The 16,180-nt window shown below is 35.3% G+C and overlaps 1 protein-coding gene across 4 annotated transcripts in view; it reads left to right on the top strand.

Moving 5' to 3' along the window:
• Window positions 1-2,319: 2,319 nt before the first annotated feature.
• The window catches only part of COG6 (component of oligomeric golgi complex 6), an 86,589-nt gene continuing 72,728 nt past the window's right edge, over window positions 2,320-16,180 (top strand). For 3 of the 4 annotated variants that reach the window (XR_005832504.1, XM_040622288.1, XM_040622295.1), the window contains exons 1-4: window positions 2,320-2,507; window positions 5,156-5,299; window positions 9,488-9,559; window positions 13,913-13,971. Coding sequence is in view for 3 of the 4 variants with exons in the window: in XM_040622288.1 (XP_040478222.1) it covers window positions 2,355-2,507; window positions 5,156-5,299; window positions 9,488-9,559; window positions 13,913-13,971 (428 nt within the window). In the remaining variant the exon portion in view is untranslated. The remainder of the gene's footprint in view (window positions 2,508-5,155; window positions 5,300-9,487; window positions 9,560-13,912; window positions 13,972-16,180) is intronic. The other variant, XM_040622292.1, reaches the window with a different exon arrangement.

Consider the following 16,180-nt stretch of genomic DNA (forward strand, 5'->3'; position numbering starts at 1 on the left):
ATCCTTATGCTGCAGGGCAGTTATCAAGAGAAGAACAGCATATTATAAAGATCTAGCATTGAGCCTGATTATCAATAAATTTGAATGCTAAGTAATAGAGGCTATCGCTATTAATACATCAAAAAGTATAGAGGGCTAAAAATTCTATGACTCACCAGACGTGGCTTCCTAAATGCCATGTTATATTTCGATGAAGCCACAGCGACTACTATTATATGACTTCCACTTATTTTGGAAGCCAAAGAGCAAGAAAGCTTAAATAACCATCCAAAGGAAAAGAGGGGGATTTTGGGGATGCCCTCCTTTCAGCCATTACTTGGAAGGGAAGTATCTCCACGTATTACTCTACAGCATGGTTCCTCTGTAGGTGTGTGAGAATGCCTCACTCTTCTACAGGCATGTATTTATTTTCCCATGAAATTAAAATATTTAAACCAGAGCCTGTCTTTCCATTCTTTCAGGGCTCTAGTATATTAAAGAGCTCAATATATGAAATTATCTTTCACATTTTCATGAAAAGAAAATGTTTATGTTTGATCTTATATACATACATTTATAACATAGGTTTGTGATGAGGCTTACCTGAATATTTACTTTAACTTTTGAAAAATATTGATTTTAAGCACTGAACTTATAATTTATAGTTAGCCTTATAGAACATATGATAATGAAGTAAACATTAAAAAACATACAAATGGCTTTAAATGTTTAAATTGTACAGTAATTTCCATCCTCATACTACCACATATTATTCTAATTTTCAGATGATTTTGTTTCTTTTTTTTTACAACTGCAAATTCAGAGAGGTACAAGTGAGCATAGAAAAGTAGGCCATAATTACCCTACCTTAATAATCTCTGTTAATATATTCAGTAGCTCATGGGTAAGATTAGAAACTTTCAATCCATTTGGAAAGGTACAAAATAAAAAGTGAAAGCCTCCCTTTCACAGGAACGCTGTCCTGAAAAAAACCAGAAAAGTTTAAATTTACATGCATCTACAAGGGATCATATGCACTATAATGCACTTTGCTTTTTTCACATGTTATATTTTGGAATTCTTTCCACATCAGCATTTAGATCTCCTTCACAGCAGATAAGTTGCATAGTACAGTATTGAGTAAATGGACCATAATTTATTTGTACTGATGGACACTGATTGTTTCCAGTTTCTCTTTCTCTAGCTCCCTCCCTCTTCTTTATTTTCCCTCAGTAGCACTTTAAAATTTTCTTCATCTAGGTCCTATGTATTTATTGAATTGAATTCATAGGGCCTTTAGGGTCATTTCTTTTTGCTAATTGAGCCATTTCTTCTTCACTTGCCAGAATTGGGATATGTGATTTTGTTACATATATACATATATGTGTATATGTGTATATGTGTATATCTATACATACACATACGGCATAAGGCAAATTAAGGACAAAAGCTAAATGGTTAGTGTTTCGGAAAAATACTAAACGAGAAGTTCAGAGATTTTACTCTGATCCAAATTTTAAAAAGTGAGAAAAGAAATTTTAAAAATAATGATATTTGTTAACTAGACCCTCCTGAGAATTTATTTTTCATCTTATTACTCACTTCCTCATGGGTTACACTGGCTTTGGCTAATTCGTGGAACACCCAAGTTCCTTCTTGTCTTTGGACCTTTGCATTTACACATTCTCCTACCTGGGAATGATTTCACCCTATGTTTCAGATTTTCCTTCAAATCTCAGCTTAAATGTCAACTCCTTACCTTCCTGGGTGAAGTAGGACCCTCCCTCCACCATTCTCTTTCGCTGCATTTCAGTACCTTCAGAGCGCTCATCACCATCTTGTAACATTCACCTCCTTTGTTTCAGACATATTATGTAGACCCCCCCACAATACCTACCTGAATATGAATACGTAATATGCTTCAATAAATACTTTAAAAAGAGAGAGAATTCAGGTAAGGTGAATTTAATTACTGTAGAGTTAACTTTTACTGAATTTATATGCCAGGCACAAGAGTCAGTGTATGTTACCAATGCCTAGCTTAGACTTTCATAGATTCAGGATTCCGAAATCCTTTCAATCCCATAAATCTTAATCCCCAAACTTTAAATATAATTTAAATTTCAGACCACTTTGTGAAATCTCCCACCAGCCTCCCCTTCCCGCCCTAATGATCCGCCCACTTACCCTTAACTTCTCTAACGCCCCGCCCTTCCAGCAACCTGGCTGAGCTGGGCGGTGCTGGCAGAGCCTTCTGGGACCCGGGACGCATGCGCGGCACACCGCGCACATGCGCAGTACTGGCGCAGCTGGGGTGGTTCCCAGCCTAAGGCTGAGGTGGCCGCCACGGAGCTGGGGGCGGGGCCTGCGACACTATGGCCGAGGGCGGCGGGGAAGTAGTGGCAGTACCCGCGTCCGAGGCTGCCAATGGCCTCAGCAATGGGGCAGGCCGGGTCCCCGCGCAGACCAGCAACCCGCTGTCGCGGAAGCTGAATAAGATCCTGGAGACGCGGCTGGACAACGACAAGGTAACCGGGGCTGGCAGGGCCAGGGGTCCCGCGTCGCCCGCGGAGCTGAGCCTGGCCGGGGGCGGTGTCTGTTTGGCACCCACTCCCTCATCCCTCCGTCCCTCCGTGGAGGGGACCGGAGACCCGCGGGATCCGACCTGGGACGGTAAGAAGGGGAGACCGAGGAGCCCCTGGAAAAGCGAAGAGGTGTCTGGGATGTCACCCCCTATTTGAAAAACCTGTTCCTGGAAGGCTCTGGGTCTGGGAGGCAAACGGTGGAGTCTCCGTACCCGGGAGGTGTTCGGGGGGGTCCGAACTGGGAGAGAGGAGAGCCCAGGGCAGGATTAGAAACCCATGCAAGAGTAAATTACAAGACTAGGCAACGTGAATCGGGGTTAGGAGGAACTGGAGAATCGGGGTAGGCATAATTGAGCATTTCCACTGACGGGTGAGAACGACTGAAATAACTTGCAGCGCGAGAGAACTACTGCTTGCTCAGGGCTCAGATGAAATACTGTGTAGTACTAGTTTTTGTTGTTGTTAGCTAAGCTCCGCCCGTGATAGGTGGGCTCATGCTGTATTTCTTTATAAGATAAACCGTCCACATCCTCTCCCAAGTACCTCCTGAAATGCATCCATCCAGCTTCTGTCGTAGCTGGTTATCTTTTATGTATCACTGAGTCTTTAGGTAACTTGGTCATGCCATAAAGAAAAAAACATATGCAAAAGTGAGAGAATTTTGTAGATAAATTTATAAGTAACTGAAAATAAGCTGTCAATAAGAATTTGGGTGTAAGAAATAACATACTGTATTAAGAAAGATGGGCTCTGGGGCCACCATTTATTTATTAGATATAACCATCAAATTGAAGCATTATGATTTGAGTAAGCCCCTTAATTTCTCTGAGCTTATTTTTCATCATTTCTAAGTTGAGGATACTGCTGGTAACTTTCTCAGGGTTGTTGTGAGGATTCAACAAGAGAATCTATCTGAAGTGCTCAGCACAGTGCCCAGCACTTACCATTTCTTATTAAATGTTAATTTTATCATACGGCTTATTGTTTAATGTGACTAATACTGACATTTATTATCTCATTTAATACAGCTACTGTGATGTAGGTAACATTATCTCCTTTTTACCCAAGAGAAAAATAAGGTATTGAANGAGTGTAACAAGGTTAAATCATATAACCAATAACTGGTGGAGCTGTAATTTGCACCTGTCTATGTGATTTTGTTCATTCATCGTTTAGGGACTACTTCTTTGAGCCAGGCCTAGGATATTTCAAGGTTATAGTTAAAATAAATGGTTTCATTTTGTGGCTTTTCTTATTTTTTTGGGTACATAAATCTTTGTAGTGCTTTCTAAAATACTTAATTTAAATAACTTTATTATTTTTTGTCAAGCCAGCCAATATCACAAAATAACATTTTAACTGAAACATAGAAGGGTAAGCCTATTAGAATATATGTTAGTTCAGGTGTAGGAATTTATATTTGGAGTTAGATATCCTGGGCTTGGTCTTCTCCCTTCCTTCCTCTATGCATATTCTCTCTGTAGGAGAACTCTCTCACTTTTATGGTTTTAAATAACAAAAAGGGTGATGATTCTCAAATGTATAACCCTGTTCTTGATATCTCTACTGAGCTCCAGATTTGTATAATCCGTTGCTTATCTGACACCTCCAATTAGTTACCTGATCAGCATCATAAAAACTTAGCCCAATTCTTGGTTTTGGAATATCTCCTTCTTTTCATCTGCAATGCTACTGTCTTGTTCTAAATCACTATCGGATCTTTGTTTGGATTATTTTCTTCCTGCTTGCTTCCTTTCTTGCCCTCCGCCCCATCTGCTCTCTTCACAAAGTTAGAATAAACTTTTAAACATTTAAAACACATTACATTACTCCTTTCCCTAAAGCCTCTAGCATTGTCCCACAGCTTCAGTCATACTGGCCTTTCTGCTGCTTTAGGGTCTTTGTACTCATAGCTTTTTCTGCCTGTGAACAGCTTTGTCCCTATGGATGCCTTTCCTATTACTTAGGCCTCAGTTCAAAAGTCACCTCAGGGAGGCCTTCCTCTAGGTTCTGCTCCCAGTTACTCAGTTCCTAGCCTGGAGGCTACAGGTGATACTTACTTCTTTTATATATATATATGTGTGTATATATATATGTGTGTGTGTGTGTGTGTGTGTGTGTGTATCCTTCCAGAGATAGTTTATACATTCACCAGTAAGTATGCATGTATATAGTCTTCTTTCTTTTTTAGCAGTTGGTATTATAACTGTTTCTATACCTTGCTGTTTCACTTACTGTATCTTGAAGTCTGTATTATATAAGTACATAAAGAATTTTCATCTTTGTTAAAATGGATATATCATAATTTCTTTAACCAATTCACTTTAGATGGACATTAAGGGTATTTCCAGTCTTTACAATTCCAGACTATTCAGCAGTGAGTAGTCTCATATACATGTTGCAATGGACAAGTAAGTAGATCCTTATTGTGTTCTAGAAATAAGTTTACTATTCAGTAATGTGAAGGTTGCCAGGTATTTTTGATTATTTAATGGAAACATTTGAAAATCATTTCATTAAAATTTGGCTTGAGATTAGGAAAACATTTGAAAATGGTTCCCAGTAACTGTCTTCTATTATCAATTGTGTAGGAGATGTTGGAAGCTCTCAAGGCACTTTCAACCTTTTTTGTTGAAAACAGTTTGCGGACTCGAAGAAATTTACGTGGAGATATTGAACGCAGAAGTTTAGCCATCAATGAAGAATTTGTCAGCATTTTCAAAGAGGTGAAGGAAGTATGTAAATTCTTGTTTGACATTTATTGAGAACTTACTGTATGCCTAAACTCTGTGCTAAGTATTTTTATGAATTGGGTTATATGTTTGCTGTTCACATACCATGTTCAAATAGAAAACTTAACTACTTAACTCCAGAAGCATCCAGGTCCTTCAGTTAGTGTGATTTCTCAATCGGTGACCTCCACTAATGTTGCTTCTGAGAAAGTTGTAACGTTTGTTCTAGGATACTCTCTTAGAAATTTTTGCTTTTTTAACAATAACAAGAAAAAACATTTCTTTAAATGATTTTCTAGTAGAAATTTTCCCTCACTGAATAAACCTCTTTTAGATAACCACTTCTCATTGAAGATTAATTAGGATTGAGTTACTTTAGTGCATCACAAATTATGAAATTTTCAGATTAATTAAGATCAATTACTTCCAGCATAAGTAATAATCTATCATACTTGAGTGAGCAGACTACTCACCATAGGGTAAAAATGAATTATTTATTATGTTATTACATTTTACTTATGCAATGTTTTGTTCATTTTATTAATATCACATATGCTGTATGAGTTGTATGAAAGTGTTATATATGGTTTCAGTGACTAATAAACAAATGACGTTTAATAGTTTAGAAAGATTTCATTGACTGAGGCTAAAAATCTGGAAGGCTGGAAGGACAGTTTGGTAGTGTTCGTAAGAATAGAAAGGGTATCCATGAGCACATCCAGATTGCGGTCTCTAAGTACCGTTTCCCACTGAAAGTAACAATCTTACAAATATCAGAAAGCAAGGAAGCTATCTGAGACCTTTGGGAAAGTGGTGGAAGAACTTTGGAGCTAACTTGATGAGGCTTCTGTTGGGGTGATTAGAGCATCAATAAGAATAACTCAGTGGACTAAAACACAGCAAATGTGTTTAAACCCACAAATTCATACTGATCTAAAAACCAAACAGAACCCTCATTGGTTATATTTGGTGGATATAAGGGAACCAGCTTATTTTGAAAACTGCTAAATAAAAGAAAGAGTCAAGCATTTATCCTGTCTTTTGTTCCAGCTACATACAGTTGTTGAGGGGAGGCTTCCCTTTATAGCTTTATTCTAATAAATGAAGAAAGAATGATAGAAGATGAGAAGATTTTGCCACCACCGTTAAATTTATGGATCTAGTGCAAGGTTTCTCAGCTTGGCACTATTTTCCGTTTTGGGTCAGACAAGTGGGGACTGTCTTCTGCTGTTTAGGACGTTGAGCAGCATCCCGGGATTCTATCCACTAAATGCCAGTAGTACCACTTTTTCTTCAGTTGTTCCACCCAAAAATATCTACAGACACTGCCAAATGCCCCATCAGGGGGCAAAATTGCCCCGATTGAGCACCGCTGATCTAGCCATTGGTCATCACTGGCAGTTAACCTCTCAAAAAGCAGCTAACCTCATATCTGTCACTTCTAATAAGGGTATGTAACACTGCCTATGAAAAATTCTTTCCAGAAAACTGAACCAGAATATAATCAAGCTTCTAGATCTAACTGCCTGTTTATAGGAAATACAGGGGTCAGAGAAATATGTTAGCACCACAGATATGCAGTTAGCAAATATAGAATGTAGGGAACTGTAGAGACAGATGAGCTGGTTTCTTCAACAAATAAATTGTAAGAAAAAGAGAAATAGGGAGAAGTGAGACGGTATAGATTTAAAAAAAAGAAATGAGAAATAGCAACCAGTTGCTATTTGTGAATCTAGTTGGTTCCTGACTTGCAATAATTATTGAAAAATTGGGACAGCTGGGGAGATTGGAACACTGACTAGATGTTTCATATTAGGAGATCATTGTTAAATATTTGATGTGAAAATGGCGTTATGTTTTTTGAGTCTTAGAAGCATATACTGATGTTTATGAATGAAATGATAAAATAACGTGAATACAAAATAATTCAGTTTGTGGGGGAGGGAGAAAAGGATGAAGGAGAGGTAGAAAGTGGGTAGAGAGATAGATGAAACAAGAGTTGTCAAAGCCGGGTGATATGTACATTAGTTCATATTATCTCAACTTTTGGATATTTTTGAAGATTCTCCATAATAAAAAGTTTTTAGAAAGTTTATCATATACCAGTTTTATTTCTGAGCTTATAATTTTATTTAATTGGGGAGTGGGGGAAGACAGTTTGCCCTAAGTTCAAATAAAGACTTCATAAGTAGTATACAGGCCATTGAATTACAATCATCAAAACGCGGCATTGAAATCATATATTTTAAATAGATGTAATACATATATATTACATAGATGTAATTTATATTATTTGACAATCAGGTCCATTTGGTATATTATGGTGGCTAATGTAAATATTAGGAGAAACTGACTTAGCTGGCTGATAATGTCGTAGTGCTATTCGTATTAGATTACACAGTGAGATTTAAGGGAATAGTGAGATTAGCGTACTTAGGTTTCTGCTATTGCTAATATTAATTGATATTTTTGGAATCATGTTTTTTTTGTTCACCTCAAAGCAATTTAGGACTTCATTTAATGATTTGATTTATATGCTATTTGTAGTGAAGTATAGAGAATAACATTTGAAAATATTGGGTGCTGTGATATTTATAATTCAAAGTACTTTATAGAAAGAAGGGAGAAAAATCTTACTTCTTGGACTTAGATCTGTACTCATATTTTGATAAGTGATTTTCTAACTTGTTGATCCTCACACTTTGTTTATAGCTTCACTGGGCAGCTTTCTTATCTCTTGCCCTCTGATTGGCCCATCCCTTTATAAGATGGTCATGTTTCTATTTGAAGATCTGAGAATTGTGTTGAAAGGGATTGTCCACTGTCTACCACTGAAACCTCCTTCTATATTTTTCTGTTGTGTGACACCAGTTTGAATTGGGGAAAAGAAGATAGTAGTGCAATATGAAGCTAAATGTGATATCATTTTTTCATATAATATTTTTCATTGATTCAATAAGGACTAGTGAATGGTTTGGTAACAAGTGTAGAGCCTGGGAGACCTGTTGGAAAACTCTTTTTTTTTTTTAATCAGTTCACATAGAGATACCAATTGACCTGAACTAAAGTAGCTGTTAGAGTAATAAAAAAAAGGGGGCGCCTGGGTGGCATAGCGGTTAAGCGTCTGCCTTCGGCTCAGGGTGTGATCCCGGCGTTCTGGGATCGAGCCCCACATCAGGCTCCTCCGCTATGAGCCTGCTTCTTCCTCTCCCACTCCCCCTGCTTGTGTTCCCTCTCTCGCTGGCTGTCTCTATCTCTGTCAAATAAATAAATAAAATCTTAAAAAAAAAAAAAAGAAATGGATAAGATGCATACAGTCAGGGTATAAATGATTGGATTTAATGACCAGTTACATTCCCATGTACTTGGAGGGGGCTAGAGGAAGAAGTACACAGGGAGAGAATGTTACTGAGAAAATTGCCAGCTCTGTGGCATGATCTACTATGTGACTCCACAAGGTACAGGAGGCACGATTTTTAGTTTATTAGGTTTTTGTATTTGCTTGTTTTTATTAATTAAAAGTTACAAATAATTCATTATTGAAAAGTTAGATAAGATCAGAAGTCAGAACAATTGCTTATTATCCTATCACCCAGAAATATCTTTTGTCATTATTTTATTGTCTGGCTTTTCCTGTGTTCTTCTGTATGTGTGTATGTGTGTGTATATATATATATATATTTTTTTTAATGGGAGGTATTATATGTATTGTTTCATAATACTTTTTTTATCTTATATAGACATCTTTCCATGCCAACACACACACACACAGTCATTGTTATGTATGTGCACAGATTTCCATTGTGTGGTTGGAAATATTTCACATTTTCCTTTTGTTTTAGGCAACTCTGTGTTGATCATCTTCTTACATATATTGTTGCACACTTATCTGATTGATTCCTTAGGATAAATCTTAGTGTGAGTATACCTGATTGAAGAGGTATTAATATTCTTAAAGCATTTGCCATTTCCAAATGTCACCCCCTTTAAAAAGCATATACTAATTTCTTTACATCTTTTTTAACACTAGGTGTTATTCTTTTTAATTATTTCCAATCTTAAATATGAGATCTTTTGTCATGCTTTGGCAAAAAAAAAAAAAACCTCATGAGATGAAAATAGGTTTTGGCTTAGGGGAGAGAATTTCTTTAACAATATATGTAATGCTTGCTGTTATTTTTTCCTTTTCAGGAACTTGAGAGCATACATGAAGATGTTCAAGCAATGAGCAGTTGTTGTCAAGATATGACAAGTCGCCTACAGGTACTGTGTAATGGCTGGATTTTAGCTTAGTTCCTGGTTCAAAGTAAGCTTTCAAAAATTGTTAGCTAGATCTACAAGATATGTGGCTATCTAATATATCATCTCCTATAGGAAGTTCAAATATAAATATTGTGCTTATTTTTTAACTATAAATAGGTATTTTTGGATGATGGTTTACTGATATTGTTCAGTTAACTCCAGTTGCCTTTTTATTTTGACCTAGTCAGTGTGGAGCTAACTGTATAGAATTTTGATAAACCTCTCAATCCTGTAATATTCCATAAATCCAGCAGAAATGAGTTCCTTAGTAGAAAGTCTCAGGAGTAAGTCGAGACTGAAGCTATGCCTAACAAAGACCCAGCTTACTCATGTTTTGTGCTCAGCCTCCCCACAAAAAAAAAATCTCGGGAAAATATCTGTAACTCTACATCTGTTTATTAAAGCAGTTTGGAACTTCCAGTTTGATTGCAGAGTTAAGATTTAACCTAATTAGGGGCGCCTGGGTGGCACAGCGGTTAAGCGTCTGCCTTCGGCTCAGGGCGTGATCCCGGCGTTATGGGATCGAGCCCCACATCAGGCTCCTCCGCTATGAGCCTGCTTCTTCCTCTCCCACTCCCCCTGCTTGTGTTCCCTCTCTCGCTGGCTGTCTCTATCTCTGTCGAATAAATAAATAAAATCTTAAAAAAAAAAAAAAAAGATTTAACCTAATTACCCTCATTTATAGCATTTTGAAATAGTGAGTAGAATAGGGTTCCTCCTAAGAGTCAGTCATGATTATGTTTACTAAGATTCTCCTGGAACTATTGACAGCTACAGTGATGCTAGGAAGAATCATATGCATATTCCACAAATCAATCCTAAGCTACTTGCATGATCTATCTCTAGAGCCAGTTTCCCGTTTCTCTAAAATTTTAGCTTTCCTAGTCTTAACTAAATTTCAGTACTCTTATTGAATCAGATATTATTAGCATATCTATTGTTCAACCTTAGGTCCTTATGAATTACATAGTACTTAAATAGTCATAAAATCTTTGCTAATTATTGTCATTTTACATTTTTTGTAATATTACATTTGTTACTTAGTAATTTTGTTTGACTATTCTGTACCTCTAACTTTAATTTCCTTTTCTCATCTTCTGGCTTTCATGATTTAATGCCTTTTCTCAAATTACACTCTGTAGGGTTTTTTGTATTTTATACTCTTGCAATTATTTTGTAGTATTTTTATATGTGGTGTTATGGGATTACTCAAGTTCCTGTTTTGGGGGGCAGTATCTCTTGTTTTCTAATTTTTATCTTTAATTGTATCTTTATCCTTTTATCATAGCTATTTGTAGATATGAAAAGATCAAAGTATTTTTATTCTTCATGCTATTTTCAAAACAGATTATAAGTATTTTAAATCACAAAGCATCCTCTTTGGTTTTGTCCTTTGTATTTTCTTTCTTTTTTTTTTTTTTTTAAAGATTTTATTTTTATTTATTTATTTGACAGAGAGACAGCCAGTGAGAGAGGGAACACAGCAGGGGGAGTGTGAGAGAAAGAAGCAGGCTCCCAGCGGAGGAGCCTGATGTGGGGCTCGATCCCAGAACACCGGGATCACGCCCTGAGCTGAAAGCAGACGCTTAAGGACTGCGCCACCCAGGCACCCCTGTCCTTTGTATTTTCTTTGTACCCACCAATCCTATTTTTTCCTTATAATGGCGTGGGCCCTTCTTTCTTTTTTTACATCAATTTTATTGAGGAAAAATTGATGTACAATAATAAACTGCATCCATTTGATGTATACAAATCAATGCATTTTGACAATTCTAGACCCATGAAACAGCTACCATAATGAGTATGTACATTTTCATCACTTGCAAAAGATTCTCTCATAGCTTTTTAAACTGAATATTTAAAAATATTTTATACTACTTGTTGTTTACATTCAGTTTTGATTCTCAGATTAATAGGGATTAGATCTGTGATTTTGAAAGTTTTGTTCATCCGTTGGCACTGATTTATTTGCATGTAGTGTTGTTGGAATCTTCATAGTACCCACTCGGACTATCAACTCTAGAGTAATGTTTTTAATTTATTCATTAATAGAAAAAAGAATTACTTCTTCATTTTAGGATGTTATACACAGGACTAATTTAATTAGCTCATATGTTTCAAAATACTTTGGACTTAGGACATTTTAGAAGTTATTATTACAAGATACTTTTAGAAATGTTATTAATAATATGTTGTGGACTTGCTTGGATAAATTACATTTAGAGGCATATGTTTATTAATGAGAAATAATCATCATTAACATTTAAGATAAATTGGAAATTGTTTTAGGATAATGATCTTTAGTGGTATTATTAAACATTATTTTGGAATCATTACCACAATTTATGAATGAAGAGTCAGGAAATATAATTCTTATTGTACACCATAAGTATCATATTTCAGCAATTAATAGATGGTATTTTCTGTAAGATATACCTTCAATTTAATAATGACTGAGACTAAAAAAAGAAGCTAGTAAGCATTTTTTGATACTGATTTTGTGAAGCATTCTTTTTTCACAAATATTAAAATGTAAATATATTTTGGAATTGAGGGAATACTACCTTTTAAACAATTACATTAGGCAAGAATAAGGTGGCAGTGGATCTTGAAAGCAAAGCAACATTAGGAAAGATAAGGAAGAATTTGAAGAAATTAGTAAATTTAAAAAGTAATAATTTTAGAATAGTACCATGGGAGCCATCGTGTTCAACTCCTTCCTTAAAAGTTATTGATCTGCTGAATTACCTAGGTTCAAATCTATTTTCTTAAAAATATTTACTATTTGCTAGGTGCATACTTTGGTTGCAAGGAACACAGACGCAACTGGAGGTGGAGGTGGGGGGGCTCATTGATGGGATGCTCATATGAAGCAATGAGGCAGAAAGTTATATTGACAATCTGAAAGACTATAGGAGGATTAGGCCTCTAAGAACCCAGAAGTTGCGGTGGGCTAGGGATTTCTGTCTAGATCTAATGTAGCTCTAGAAACATTAGCAGCAGAAGCTTGGCTCTTTATTGTAGTGTTCCAGCCTGAAAATGACCTATATCTTCACATATTTGCTCTGGTATCCTATCTTTAACAGACTGATCTTCCACAGTATGTGTTTGTCTACTTTATGCAGTTGACCGTTGAACAATGCCAGAGGTTAGGGGCATTGACCGCCCACACAGGCAAAAGTCTGCATATAACTTTTGACTCCCCAAAACTTAACTACTACTAGCCTAATGTTGACCAGAAGCTGTTAACATAAACAGCCAATTAACACATACTTTATGTTATTTGTATTATATACTGTATTCTAATAATAAAGTAAGCTAGAGACAAGAAAATGTTACTAAGAAAATCATAAGGAAGAGAAAAGAGATTTACAGAACTGTAGTTCTTGTGTAAGTGGGCCCACATAGTTAAAATACTTCAACTGTAATTTCCACTTACTAGTTGCTTTATTTATACATAATTCTAACTCACTCTGTCCCTTCAGGGCATGGACCCCATGTCTCCATCTGCCATACACCCACTTGTTTCTCCTCTCTTTTCTAATTGCCTCATGTTTAGTTCTTTGAGAATCTGAGTAGCTATATTTGTCTTTTGTTTCAGTCCACTTTAAAATATTTGCCTAGTCTTAGGATAGAATAGCTTTTCATCAAGTTTTCATTCCTGATCCTTTTAGTTCTGGCTTGGGGGAGGAAGATTGCTTAATATAAAACTTGGTCAGGAACTTTTTCTTTAGATAGGCTGTCTGTCATCTTCCCCAAAACCCTATATAAGGGATAATTTGTATATTCCAACTCTCAAATGCTTATCTCCATCTTGGGCATTTCTGTTGAGTTCCACACTAGCATTTCAGTGACTTACCTTCCAATTCCATTTAGAGGTCTCATGGTATCTCAAGTCACATGTGCATAACAGAAGTCACGTTTTTCATTCTTATCCTGTTTTTGCAGTACTTCTGTTTCACTAAAAACATCATGAACTGTTAAATTCTTTAGCGCCCTGATACCTTTTCCCTTGTAAGCCTTAGTATTATGTGTCTATTGAGAACTCTGAGTGGGTTCCTCTTAGTAAAAGTAATATTTGAGCCTTGAAACATTGGTGTCAACTGTTTGGCCTTTTAAATTATTTATTTATTTATTTATTTATTTATTTATTTATTTATATTTTACTTATTTATTTATATTTTGGCCTTTTTTAAACTTTTGAGTTCTGGATCTCACATGCTATAAGTTTGAACTTCAATAAGTGGTACTATTAGTTTTCTGAAGTATAAAAATATTGAAATGTACTAATGTTAGATATGTTTATAATTTTAGGCAGCAAAGGAACAGACACAAGATTTAATAGTAAAAACTACTAAGCTTCAAGCTGAAAGGTAAGTTTTCCTTTGTTTAGTTACCTCTTCATTAATTTGGAGATTAAGTGGAAAGAAAATTATAGATAATTCCAAATCAGAGTTAAAGTAATAAAAAGCGTGATTCAAAATGCATAAAACATATAAGATTCTAAGCTATTATCCAAGAGGAAAATAAACATAAAACGATAATTTAGGAGTATCATACTTGATATTTGGGTTGAGGGATTATTCATTCTTGGAGGTGACAGTGTGTTGTTTATTGTTTGCTGTGGAATTATAAAAAGATTGCTTTTTAAAATGTAGGGGTTTTTAAAGTTTTAGTAATTTTGTTTCCACACTCATTGTCTTTTATTTTTCTAGCTATGATTAATCTTCTCTGATATAATTAAGAGTTCACTGTATAAATTTTTCTTGTGGTAGTTACAGATAGGTATGTTAATATTGGTTCATTGAATAAATGGGTGAATGAAAATGAGTAGAATATGGATTCATGTATTTTAGTGTGTATTACAGTCTTTTGTAATTAGTTGTTGATTTGGTTGTTTCTTTTCCCTCTAAACTGTGAACTCGTTGAGAACAATGATAATTTCTTACCCTCTTTTTATGTCTCAGTGCCTAATACATTATAGATTCAATAAATAATTTTTGAGTAAAGGAATATGGAATGCAACTAATCTAATGTCAGGAAAGGAACATAAAATAAAAACTGAAAAAGAAACATTGTATTGGAGCTTATACCATATATGGGACCCTGATTAATGTCTGCAGGAGGCAACATTAAAACATTGTGTTTCTCTGTATATTCTCAAAACTAAGCAGGGTTGTTCATGTTTATTATTTTAGTAAGCTGATGAAAATGTTTTGGCCTGGTATGCTTTTGGGAGTGAAAATTTCTGACATTCTAGTATCCCAAGAGCTGTAGCTTTGATGTGCCAAGTGAACATTTGTGGAAAGTATTTTAGGAAAATTACATAGCAGAAATTATAACAGATTCCTAGGAGCTGGCCGAGAGTTGTTTTTCCATTTTTAAATATTACGTTTTCTTTTTAGCAAGAAACCTTGTTAAACAAGCGATTAGCTTTAGAAATAGAAATTCTGTGGGCTTATTTGGATAACATGACATTCTTATTGAGACAGATATATAAAGGATATGAATATTTTCCCAGCTGGGTTAAAAGAAGGTCAGTCATTGTGACAGCTGATGCTCTACTAGGTAAAGGTCCATGTAAAATTGCCTTCAAGAACTTCAGCTAACATTTCTTTATGGTATTTAGATGATAGAAGGTGAATTTCAGTGATAATCAGAAAATAATATCCACAAAATATACTTTTATATTTTTTAATACTATTGAAGTCACTATTTATTATACATTTTTTTGTCTTCTGTAAAGACCCAACAGCCAGATTTCTTTCTGGACCCAGAAAAATAATCTCTGGTGAATGTTTGTTTCTTTTTGAGGTGTAGTTTGTTAAAGTGGAAAGAATGTAAACTTTGAAGACAAAACCCTGAATTCTAATCTAAATCTTGGGTAAGAGTTCATTAGATTTTTAATTTTGTAGAAGTAACTTCTTAACCTTCGGCCTCAGTTTTCACTTCTGAAAAAAGGGACTAGCATCTGTGTCATGGGGTTGTTGTCATGATTGGATGGTATGCATAGGTGCTGAACGCATTGCCTGACATCTGTCAGGGAACATTACTCTTCCATCCTCCTCCAAAGCCTTTATTAGATAAACCTATCAGCACATCTTGTTTCTACATTGGCTTTGGTGGTTAGGAAGTTTAGGCTATTTTGTGCCTAATTTAATTAGAATAGCTTTTCTCAGCTCTTACTTACTTTTTCATCCTTTCTTACTATTTTATTTTTTAATAGTTCTAGTTTTATTTTAATTGTTATTTGTTATAAACTAATTCCTCTCTAAAAAGGTTATACCAATTTCCAGTTTTGTCAGCAATATATGAGGATGTCTCCTTTGTCAGTAGTAGGTATTGTCATTAAAAACTTTGCGAATTTTATAGATGAACAATAGCATCATAATTCTAATTTACATTTTATTGAATGTTGGTGAATCATTATTCTTTTCATTTTGTCATGCCATTTATATTTCCTAATCTTTTTTGTTTTCTTTTATGTATTTTGCCCATTTTTAAATTCTTTTTCTTATTATTTTGAAATTATTTGGTAGAGGTTAGTCTAAAACATTGAGTTAAAATATGACAGAGGCATAT

This window comes from Ursus maritimus, unplaced genomic scaffold (genome assembly GCF_017311325.1).
Source record: "Ursus maritimus isolate PB19 unplaced genomic scaffold, ASM1731132v1 scaffold_10, whole genome shotgun sequence".
In the NCBI taxonomy this organism is placed as follows: Eukaryota; Metazoa; Chordata; class Mammalia; order Carnivora; family Ursidae; genus Ursus; species Ursus maritimus.